Consider the following 12,530-nt stretch of genomic DNA (forward strand, 5'->3'; position numbering starts at 1 on the left):
GAAAGTGTTTTTTTTTTTTTTTTGGTTGAAAAAGTATATGTTTCGATATGATATAAATGTGAATTTTTTTTTTTTGAATTTTTGTAAAGAAAGTTATTTGTTGATGTTTTAATTTTTAATAGAAATGACAAAAAAAAAAAAAAAAGAGTTGGCAAACAAGCCCGTTATTTCATAATTATCATATGATAATAACGTGATGGTGCTAATTAATTCATAATTTTTTATTTTATATTTTTAACAAAAATTGATTATTAGTTGAAATAACCACATAAACATTGTGATAAGCTAAAGTTAAAAATGTAATTTCTAACTTGCTCTTTTCCTATATATACTCCGAGGAAGGAAGAACACAAACCAAGATCTTTCTCCTTCTCAATCTAGCTAGCTGTACCATATTTTCGATTGTTTATTTGCAACATCACGCATCTCTCTCTCTTCTTCCTTAGAATGTCTGTTTCACATCAAGATGGGGTTGGGGCCTCGGATTTCTCAAATGGGTTCATGAGATTAAGGTTGAAGAGGAACATGAGGGCACCAAGAATGCGTTGGACAACTACTCTTCATGCCCGTTTTATCGATGCTGCTGAGCTCCTTGGTGGCCATGAAAGTACAGATCTCCCTAGCTGCTACTTTTAGAGATTCTTACAATATCTTAACCTAGATTTTCTTCTTTTGCTTGTATTGTTGGCTATTAGGGGCTACTCCAAAGTCAGTTTTAGGGCTAATGGACGTCAAAGATCTAACACTTTCTCATGTCAAGAGCCATTTACAGGTACTGCAGCTGAAAAAACACTCATCTTCCTCTTTTTTTTTTTCGATGAATGAACAGTTGAGTCTCTTCTTTATGAAACAAGACAACTTCTACTTTTAGAGAGAGAGAGAGAGAGTAGCCATCATTTATCAATAATAGAGGCAATTATACTGACCTTACCAAACATCAACCTTTTGGCTATTAAAGGAATTAACCAAGAAAAATCCAGAAAGCGAAGCATCTGATTCGATTTTTTTATATTTTTTTACTGGGATTTTATAACATTTTTTTTTTCCTTTAAGAAATTTTTCCATAATTGTTTTTACTTGTATTTTTTTTTTTCCTGTTTATTTATTGGTGTTTTCTTGTTTTATATTTGGTTTTGCTTGGTAGATGTATCGAACTGTTAAGATGATCAACACTGACAAACCTGCAGCTTACTCAGGTAATTCATATTGCTTAGCCATCTTTTTGCCCTTATTAATTCCTTGATTTCTTCTACAGCAAGTTTGTTTTATTAAATATTCTCTCGATCACTCTGCTTTATGCTTCTCATCATCTCTACCAACATACATGCATGCTTACAGATGCACATATGTACCACAAGCATACAATTATGGTATATAGATGTACATGTTTATATATGCATGCACCTGTAGAAGGCATGCTTAAAGCTTCCACATTTAAAGCTTTTCTTTATTCGTTTTCTGTGTGAGATGTATATATATCAGTTACAGTGTCAACATACATGTGATTAAAATTCAAGTCATAAGACGTAAGAAAACTCCAAATTAAGTAAAAGTATTGATTTTTATTCATATTAAGATCTTGACCTAATTCTTGGGGGCTTGTATCAGATGGATTTGGAGATAAATTAGATTTCTTGAACACAACACCAGCTATGTCCAGGTAATTAACTCTCTCTCTCTCTCTCTCTCTCTCTCTCTCCCTCCCATGGATATACAATGTTAGAATATATTTAGAATATATAAGAAACGAATCTATTTGAATTAATTTATAGTAAGAGAAGGGATATTAGAATATTAATTAAACTCCATTTGAAATTAAAATTGGTGATTTAACATGCATTTTATATGATTTAACATTAGAAGAAAAAGTTAATTAAAGAACTGATCGAATTGGAATAAAAATAACTAAAACGACGGCAAGAATCGATCTACTACTTTTTAAATCAATTTCCATGTCTAGCTATTTTTTAATTAATGGATGATCGATCATAAAGAGTCGAACTCAGAGCGATTAGAACACAACGAAAAAAATTGCATATTTGCATATATATACTATCCCCTATATATATTCGATCGATCATAACTAAAAAGGCATTTGTGTAAATTAAATCCTTCCTTTTAGGGTGTAAAATCCTTCCATATATAGGTCATACTGTCTCCTATTAGTCTGAATAGTTTATTAGAATGTACACGCCCCTTAATCTGCTTAACCAAAAAAATCTATAAAGAACTGATCAACTTATCTTGAGCCAAATCTAGCTTGCTGTTGATTCGTGCTTACATTTTTTTTTTTTTTGCATTTCTCCATGTTCTTTGTGGACTTCAGCTAAATATTATTGAAACCATGTTTTGAAACTGATGCCTTTCTAATAATCTTATTGTGATCTTAAATAATTAAGAGTTAGTGCATGCCACCTTGTCAAAAACTAGGCGGGAAGCGATAGCCACGTAAATGTTATACTTCAAATGGATTAGTCAATTTTATAATTAGAGTTTTCTAATTAAAATCACTTATATAACTCAATCGATCTCACCTAATATAAGTAATTAATATAGGACTTAACACCTATCCAATGCCTTCACAATTCACCCACTCAATATGAGACTTTAACTTTATCACATTCCTACACTATCTTTTGTCTGGATTTGATCTTTTTTCTTTTTATTCTTTATGGCCAACAAATAATTCCAAAGTTGTACATTGTTGTGAATGGATCAGTTGGGGTCGTATTCCACTATCTAAACTTTAATTTGATCATCAACCAAGCAATAAGCTTCATCTCTGTACTATGAAGACTTGAAAGCATGCAACAGCTAATGAGCTTGTCGATGACTTTAAGGTCCCTCAATTTGCTGCCTATATTACTTTAATTTGTTGAATATATATAGTGTTATGCTGATGTGGGTTGATGCCAAAATGTAGCTAGGTTTTGTAATGGAATGTGAGGTGGTAGTCTATATTATTTTGTTGAATACAGTACGTGTTCGATCTGTTGATGTGGGTTGATGCTAAAACTAATGTGGCTAGGTTTTGTAATGAGGGTGAGGGTGTTTTTTGTGACGAGTGTGGGGGTTCTTTGGTAAGAAACTTATATGTTATGCTTAGAAACTTTGTAGTGATGACAACTTTTATTGTAATTAATGAACTTCTATATATGCAGTAATGATGTTATTTGGTTTGAGAACATGTTTAATTTGTTGTAGTGATGCAATATCTTTTAACGGATTATGCAATAATGTAGCTAGTAAAGAGCACAAATGGCCTACAGGAATTGGAAAATAAATAAATAAGTTATCAGTGATGACTTTGAATTGTCGTTGTCACTGATATATCGAAATCTGCAACGACTAATAGAAGTCATTGCAAATGTATACACTTTTCGTAACGACTACCACATGCATGTCGTCACAGATATCTATATTATAATCGGAATTGAAAAATATTCGTAGAATACAAACTTGTAGCCCTTTGGATCAATTTTTTTTTACACCACCAAGAGTTTAATCATATTATTTCTAAATCAAAAATATATATTATTGTTTTACTCTGACTCAGCCCTATACCTAAACCTTACAACAAAATATATTTTTATACTAAATTTGCCAACACTAAAAGCCTAACAAACTCTCATATTGAAATGTGACAAAAAAAAAAAAAAAAATTACAACTTAATGAAAAATTACAATGAATTACAAAAAAAATCTATCAAACCACTAATTATTCATTAATGAAGACCATGTTTCCTGAAATAACACTCTATAATAAACAGATTTTGATCAAATATTAGCAATCCGTGAACACAACGATTTGTCATCAAAATTAACTATTATAAAACCATCAGTCAAAAGTACATAGATGAAATACACACACACACATCATGCAGCCCATAACTACAAAAACTATCGATGTTAGTCATAATATTAACCAAAAGCCTACTCCCCCTTTTTATCATAAAATGATAAATTTTTGGACCACCAAAAAAAAACCCCCCAACAAAAAGGTAAAATTCAAACCATAAATATGTCTAACTTTAATTTGCAATACCTTGTAATGCAATTTCAAAGCACACAACAAGTCGCCCCCTAACTCAAATTCCAACTTTCACCCAAAAACATATTGAAAGCATAATTCCAATATTAGATACTCAATAATTTAAAGTACTCTTGAGATTTATACTTGAGGAGATAATAATAAAAAAATTAAGTCGTTTTCACAATTAATGGTGGCACATGATGCCTTGAGTATTTTATCCTTTTTACCCTCAAGTTGTCTTCTAAATTGAGAAGTCAAACTAAGGGGCTAACATTTTTTTTTTTATTTATTTTTTATTTTTTATGACAACAGGGTTCAAAGATCACATTCAAGAAATTAATCCAATCAAAGTGAACTAGGCTCTCATACCAAATGAAAAATTCTGATTTACACCCTAAGTTAAACAATTCAGAAAAATCTCTCAATTTTATCAAGCATAGTTCAGATTGTCAAGAGTATCAATCTTCAATCCAAACACCATAGATATCAATACCAAAATCAAAGAAATCATACAATCAATCAACACAAAGATTTTGATGACGAAATGGAAACATTTGAAGAAATATTCAACAGTAAAACTTTGGAGGCCAGCCAACTCCAAAAGTCTCCACTATAAAATACTTGTGTTGCAAATTGTTCTTACTTAATTATAAAATTTTTGTAATTTCGAAGACCCAATCTTGTAATTCCAACAAATGATACGTTTACTTCCCACTATCGTGACTCCAGAACCTCAAGCCTTCTTGTGCATGGATCACCTTCACGAACGAACCTCATCCGCTTCAACTCAAGACAATATCAAGAAGTTGGATGGTTTCATGTAATGCATCATCAGCTTGCTGACCTTGCAAAAAGAGTCCTAATTAAATGGTGCAAGTATGTACGTGCATCCAACTTTATCACACAACTTTAAATTTTATCTATCGACAAGAAAAGGAAAATCATTAGGAAAAATACACTTAAACTCCGCCCCCCCCCCCCCCCCCCCCCAAGTATGACAACTTTTGCATTTTAGCCTTCAATGTTCTAAAAGTGACATTCGACTCCTACAAACTATCAAACTGTGACAAGTTAGCCCATATGTTAAGCTTTTTTGTCTTTTTGGATGGAATGTCAATAACGTGTGTCACACGTGACTTTTAACCATCTAAACTCTAAAAAATGATTAAATACAAAATTAAAAAAAAAGAATAAAGAAAAAAAAATGGACGTGTCTCTATACCACCCCATATTAACAAATAAGGATGTCCGAAACCACCCCACAAACATTTAAGAGTGGCTTGGTCACTACGAGGCCGGCCATAGGGGTTGGTTGAGCCATCATATCCCCAAAATTTGTTTTTAACACTTTACTCATGGAGCATTTTTGGGTTTAGGTCGTTAAAAGTTATGTGCAACGCACATAATTTGTATTTCATCCGAAAAGACGAAAAAAGTTAATGGTTGGGCTAACCTTTTGTTTTTTTCTTTTGAATGGGAAACTAGAACTTCTATTAATAACAAGCCCGAAGGCAAATACAACAATCTGAAGACAAACAATCAGCCCGAAAGCTACAAACACAAGCACGTAGGCCAAGGTAATGAATAGAGATACAGAATCCCTAACAACTAAGCTAGGAACAAACTCAACTCTTTACAATAAAGCACAACCCAACTAACATGAGAGGGCCGGTCTAGCTTTTTTTTTTTTTTTTTTTGACATGGCCTGGTCTAGCTTACAAGCCACTTAAAATATTCAAGTAATTTACAGCCAATTACAAAGGTAAACTGTGAACAAGACAAGGATGTACAAAAATGAGAAAAAAAACAAAGATCACAGAAGCCCAGATACTGCAGGAGGAAGAAAACTGCCCGGTCTCCGGTGCGTGTAAAACACGCGCCACCCTTGGACCTCCCCTACTGCCGTTAGACACCCCTCCAACTTGAAACACCCCCAAAACCTAGTCGGAAGAGTGGAGCGTGGCTCTCCACGCGTGGGCCACCCTCGGCGTGCATGTGAGGACCACGCTCCGTGCGTGGAGGCTTGACACCATCAGTGGTTGAGGTGGTGGCTTCAAAAGCGGACGGTGAACACGGCTGAGCGGGTCATGTCGCAAGGTCTCCAACGAAATGTTGTAGATCTAGCTCGAAAGTAGTCGGAGACACAAGCTAAGGTTACTCCTCAAAACCATATCCAGCCTTCCGATATGCTAAAACAAGAGGAAAAAGAAGCAAAAACAAAGCAAATAAACAAACTCCATAGCTTTAAAGTTAGGAGAATCACAGCCACCATCGGATCTAGCCGGGGTAAACAAAAGCTCAACAACCCTAGTGGTTGGGAGAAATCTATCCCCACTGAAACAAACCAGAGGGTAACAAAAAACTACCCTGGCTCACGAGGAGCCAGAGGAAAAATTACCACCGGGAGGAGGGAGGCGTGAGGCCACCCTCCTCCCGGTGAAAACCATACTCACAGGGGCTCCCTCTTCTCTCTCTCTCTCTCTCTCTCTCTCAAGGTAGTTCCTCCTCTATAATGGTTGGGCTAACTTGCCACAATTTGATAGTTATAAGGATTGAATATCACTTTTTTGAAATTTAAAGGCTAAAGCACAAAAGTAATTATATATACTTAATTCAGAGGGTTAAATGTATTTTCTGCAATATCATATTAATAAAACACCTAGACGAATATGAAAATTATTAAATAAAAACTAAAACGAAAGATAAAAAGACACTCAATACGACCCTTTGTCCACCAGATCCATCATCTTCGTCAATAAGTGTAACCTGTAATTGAAGGGAGAAAAGAAAATTTCACAAACCCACAAATCGATGACAGAACCAATTGCGAGATGGCGACTCACATCATACTGGTGCAAATCCTTGTCTGGTAATTCGATCGGCAAAGAAATGATTTCTTTAATCCATAACTATACATGCATGCACCTTGTTCCAGTGCTTTACTAATGGTGGCACAGGTTGAATTGAATTCGTGGCTAGAAGCTCCTTCTTGGATGCCGAGCTGCTCAAGCTGCTCGGCGCCACTCTCAGATCGATGGCCACAACTGAGGCGGCACGACCCAGGGTGACGTGGAACCTGGGTTGCTTGGTGCAGGTCTGGATCTTATGGTCTTGATAGGCCAAGGTCTTTATTAAAGAGTCACATTGTCACAAGTTTTGTAAGTCATAGGCATTCCTTCTCTCAGGTCGTTTTTTATGAATGAGTTAGACCATTGGTCTTTAATATATATATCTTCCACCACGGCTGCTGCTATTGCCGCCACAACAACCTTGCTGGGCCGGCCATGAAGATGTAGAAAGCTTATTGATAATATTGATAAGATACATACTTTCCATGTTATTGATGGTGGATCTAATGATTCTTTTGGATTTAAATGCTTCCAAGTCTAGCCAAAGGGCTGATTGGGCTCAAGTCAGACTACCAGATCTGGGCCGAAACATTGCCTGTGAGAGAATCACGTAGCGGTTAAATATTCATAGCTGTGAATTTGGAGAATTTGGATAGGGAGGGATAAGCCTACAATTGCTTCTTTGCGACACTCACTACTTTGACTTTGTTGGGCAATCGATCTCATGCTTAAAAATAGGATGATTGTGTGATCAAATCCTTTTGTTCCTTGTGCCGATTAATCACTCCAAAATCTCTCACACGAAGGTGCAATAAATGCACTGAATTAAATGTTTCTGTAATAATATTGCGCGCTTAAGATGAAATTTTGTAGCAAGAAAACATGAAGAAGATATCTTCATAGTATAAAGTTTTCCTTTAAATTAAGTTAGAAGAAATTCTTCAACTTAATTTATTAAATTTACAATTCATTGACACATGTCAGCATGTGATTGAAATTTTTTTTTTTTGTAGTGGTTGATGTGACTCCAATCACATGCCGACACGTGTCAACAAATTAGAAAAATGTTTTAAGTATAAATTGCATTACTCATCCTTAAAACACGCCGTCCTCAACTAGAGTGCCTAATTAGATGGGATATAAATATCATGTTATTTTCAGTCAAAAGAGAATAGTATAGGTAATAACTAGAGAATTGACATGGGAGCTCCTACCCGCGCATAGAGAGCTCGCAGGTGAGCCCCCTACTCAAACAAAGCTCTCGTATTCAAGTTATATATATATATATATATAGAGAGAGAGAGAGAGAGAGAGAGAAAGAGAGAGCTACAGCCTAGAAAAATGGCCTTGAAATTTTGCAGCATAATTGCAAATGGGGGGAGAGCAGATGGAGAGGAGAAAGCAGGAAAGAACTGAAAAGCGTGGAAAAGGGCTAACTTCTCAGTATTCCATGTGATGTGAAAGGTCAGTGACAACCAGTTTTACATTTAACTCTGCTTCTCAGTCTTTTGGGGCTGTTGCCCTTTGCCTCGGGTTAAGAGGGAAAAGGGAAGCAGGGAACAAAAAGTCAAATAAAAACTTGAAAATCCCAAATAAAGGCAAAGCAAAACCACCCATTTCACCATAAAGAAAGACATAAAGAAAGAGGGGGGCTATCATCGTAGCCCAACTAGCGCTTCTTTTTTTGTGTCAAAAAAGATGGGTGGAATTGTTGGAAAAAAAAAGCTTTTTTCTTTCTCTCTACTCTCTCTCAATCATAAAGCAATCGATTGCATAATCATGCATTTCTCTCACTCATCTCTTCTGTAGTCTGTACCTCCCTCACCTCACTATTACCTTGGAATCTCCGCATCCATCTCTCTCTGTCTGTCTCGTGAGAAACACACAACTGATTGCCCAAAGTTTTTTTTCTTCTTCTTCGAGATAGTTTCTTTATTCGACCTCCGGTGAAAGTATAGTAAATATTGGAGAACAATTGGCGAGTAAACAATACTTACAAAATTTGGTGAGCATTATAATAATAGGAGTAGCAGATGAGTTTCGCTGCTCATTAATTCAGTTTGACTCAATTTGCTTAAATTCAATTTAGTTTTAATTCAAAAAATAAATAAACCGTTCGTAAACACAATAATATATTCGTTTATTAAATGAGACATACTCGTATAAATTCGGTTTGGCTCGAACAAAGCTCATGAGTTCGACTTGTATAAGTTTGACTCGACTTATTCGGCTCGAATAATTTGCTCGCTTATATATATATAAAGATTCTATAATTATAGTGTATAAATATTAACTAGTAAACATAATATATGTAATATTACAAATATTCCATTTAGAATGTGAAATATAAATGAAAGTTAAAATTGTACTGAATTTTAATATTTTTTTTTTTTAAAATAAAAATTATTATAAAACTCCAATTGAGCTTGAGCCACTCGAGCTTGATTGGAGGCTTGACTGAGCTCTTAACAAGTCGAATTCGAACAACCCTTCAAAACTCGGCTCAAACTCTTATTCTATGTATTTGAGCCGAATCCGACAACCCCAAGCTCGGCTCGGCTCGACTCGGCTAAGCTTAAATACAACCTTGATTGTAAGGATTCAAATCCTCTCATGTTCATTAGAACTTGAGAGTAGACGGTTGACTACTTGGATCTCTTTAAAGAGATCTAAGCTAAAAAATAAGCCACGTGGTTCTCAAAATTTACAAAGAGAAAGTCAAACTATTTTGGCCTGTCACCCAAGATCCTTTTCCATATCTCACATGACTTCTTATTTATTTATTTATTCGTTTTCTTATTTAAAAACAAAGATTAGCATTGGAGAAATCTCTCTCTCTCTCTCTCCAATTGGCGCCCAGATCCGGTTGTAGCCGTTCTTCACTGGCGTCCTTTTGAGTAGATTATTTCTGAGAACTAGACCTGATTTGGACCAATGTTAGGTTTTTCTGAATTCCCTCCCCCCCCCCCCCCCCCCCCCCCCTCTTTTTTTTTTACAGAAGTTTACGATTATTTCTTGTTTACATTTTCATTGTTTTGGTTGTAGCCCTTTTTCACTGGTGTGCGACACTCTCGTCTTCCGATGGTGGGTTCTATGGGTAAGGTTGGATGTCGGTGGTGGCAGTGGTTGTTGGTGGCGGAAGCCGATAGGTTTAGGTGGTGCTGTACGTTCGTCGGGGTAGCCAAATTTCATTCGATGGTGCCAGTTGTGGTGGGCAACGCTTTCGTTTTCCAATGGTGTTTTCAGTGGGTTAGGTTAGCTGTTGGTGGCGGCAGTGGTTTTTGGTGGCGTAGGCTGAACTTGGGGGGAAGGGAGGAGGGTTTCGGTGGGAGAGGGAAAAATGGAAGAAATGGAGAGAATCCTTGGGTTTGGTTGTGCCCTCCTAAAGCAGTCGTGTGAGCTATTGTTTTACTTTGGGTGATAGGCCAAAATGGTTTTACTTTTTCTTTGTAAATTTTGAGAACCACGTAGCTTATTTTTAGGCTTTGATCTCTTTAAAGAGATCTAAGCTGTCAACTGACTACTCTCCAGTTCTAATGAACTGTAGAGGATTCGGATCCTAATTGCAATAGCTCGCTAAATATTTCTCCAAATTGCTGAGCGGAATGCAGCATTTTGCTCTCATTTTAGCATCACAGCTAGCTAAAATCCGGAATTAGAATGCTCTAAAAACTATTCAAGTCTTTTTTTTTTTTTTTCTTTTTTTTTTTTTTTTTTTGACCTTTCGATAGACCATAGCAAAGAAATAACTTAAATAATTACTAATGAAGGATTTCCTGTTTTGGACCGTTGCTTCATTCTTCAACAAATTACTCATGTTAATTTAGCAACTGCGTACGTAGAAGTAAATATATGCCCAAATAAACCCTTGACCAAGGCCAATTAATAATTTCTTTTCCATTTGTAACTATTGGAGATTAATGAGGAATCTCTTATTTATGTAATAGTCTATTATGAGGAAGCTTAAGACATCATAATTAATCCAATTCAAGCAATTTCAATTCAAAGTTATCTTATCATCAACATGCATATCTTTAACGTAAGCAGGAAAAAAAGTTGCGTAGACAAAAAGAAATAAGAGAAATGAAAAAGATTATACTTAAAGTCATGATTAACCCAATTGTGTTTTTCCAAAATCATGATTACCCAATCTTTAATGAAGATTGTTGACAAGGTTTCTTATAACAAATACAATTTTATGGACAACGACACATTCGTAGTGGCCTGTGTATTTTAGAGTTGGAAGTAAAATGGCTAATCAAAAGCCTAAAAAATGTGTCTATCCAATTTTCTAAATCAAATGCATTTTGCATTTGAACTAATTAAGTGTTTCTCCAAATGTGGAGAAGTACTGTGCATCAATGAATAAGTATTTTATGCTTTTCTCTCTCCCACTCTCTTTCTTTATTATTTCTATCTCACTCTTTCTCTTTACTATTTGGGTTAAAAAAAAAAATAAAGAATCATAAAAGGATATTTAAATGGTGTAAAGAAATAATAGATAATTGGATGAAAAATGCTTTTAAAAAGCCATCAGCTAATATAGAAAGAAAAAAAGAAAAAGAAAAAAGAAGAAGCTCTGGTCAGCTATTTTAGATAGAAATTTAGAAAATCCATTATGAGGATACTCACATGACCACAAATTTGGTCTTATATCTTTCAATTAAGTAATCTAGAAATTCCACTATGCTGATGTGGTACTGTCGATTAATCTTTGAATCAGCCCTAGCTAAAAGGAAAATAAAAAATTAAGAGCAGATTAACTGTACAACATCATCATAATGAATTAGTGGTAAGATAAAAATATAAATTTTAGCTTTCTTCATTTCAATTTCCCTATCTTATATCTTTTAATGTCCCCATAAAACAGCACTTGGTTTTGAAAGCCATTTGCAATCAATAGGCTTATAGTAGTATTTAGTATATTAAACTAACATAATAAGTTATTAATAGTTAGTATATATATATACACATATATCTCACAGTGATCACACATGATTAACAATAGTTATATATTATACTTGATCATATTATAATTACTTAGTTATATGGAATATATTAGACTTATTACTTACTCACAGTATACATATACCATAGTTTATACTCTCTAATTATATTTAATAACAGATTGTTAATTTGTTATTTATAGACTATAATTATGTACTATATTTTGTAATATGCGTTATATAGTTACATATTATATATTTATGCTATAAATAAATGTATAAAGGTTGTTCACAAACTCGGGCTTGAACTCTGTTTTGATCACACATTGAAAAATTTTATAACCTAGCTCGAGCTCTAGTTGAGCCGAGCTTATCAAGTAACCCGGCTCGGCTCGAATGACATTCTCAACGAGCTCGAATGGCATTCTCAACGAGCTTAAACGGCATTCTCAATGAGCTCGAACTTGAGCTCGCCCGAGTTTTTAACGAGCCGAGCTTCAACATAAATTTAATAGCTCGGCTCGAGTTTGAACACAACTCATAAACGAGACAGTCTTGAAATTTTAAAGCTCAGCTCGATTTGGCTCAATTACATCCCTAAATACGGATGTGGATATCTAAAAGTGATATCCGCATTTTAACGAGCCGAGTTTCAACATAGATTTAATAGCTCGGCTCGAGTTCGAACACAACTCATAAACG

General features: G+C 34.9%; 1 protein-coding gene across 1 annotated transcript; it reads left to right on the forward strand.

The window, feature by feature from the left end:
- Nucleotides 1-291: 291 nt before the first annotated feature.
- Nucleotides 292-3,185, forward strand: LOC133867147 (transcription repressor KAN1-like). Its single transcript, XM_062303838.1, has 5 exons — nucleotides 292-607; nucleotides 696-772; nucleotides 1,145-1,196; nucleotides 1,609-1,660; nucleotides 2,720-3,185. Exons 1-5 carry the CDS (start codon nucleotides 448-450, stop codon nucleotides 2,748-2,750), a joined length of 372 nt encoding a protein of 123 aa, XP_062159822.1. The 5' UTR covers nucleotides 292-447; the 3' UTR covers nucleotides 2,751-3,185.
- The last annotated feature ends 9,345 nt before the right edge of the window (nucleotides 3,186-12,530 follow it).

The sequence above is a fragment of the Alnus glutinosa genome, chromosome 4, assembly GCF_958979055.1.
Source record: "Alnus glutinosa chromosome 4, dhAlnGlut1.1, whole genome shotgun sequence".
Taxonomy (NCBI): domain Eukaryota; kingdom Viridiplantae; phylum Streptophyta; class Magnoliopsida; order Fagales; family Betulaceae; genus Alnus; species Alnus glutinosa.

Bases quoted from the DNA above. Each gene is read 5' to 3' on its own strand.
- LOC133867147 (XM_062303838.1), top strand. From the start codon at position 448: ATGTCTGTTTCACATCAAGATGGGGTTGGGGCCTCGGATTTCTCAAAT. The intron at 608-695 runs GTACAGATCTCC...GTTGGCTATTAG, and splicing joins GCTCCTTGGTGGCCATGAAA to GGGCTACTCCAAAGTCAGTT. The intron at 1,197-1,608 runs GTAATTCATATT...GGCTTGTATCAG, and splicing joins CAAACCTGCAGCTTACTCAG to ATGGATTTGGAGATAAATTA.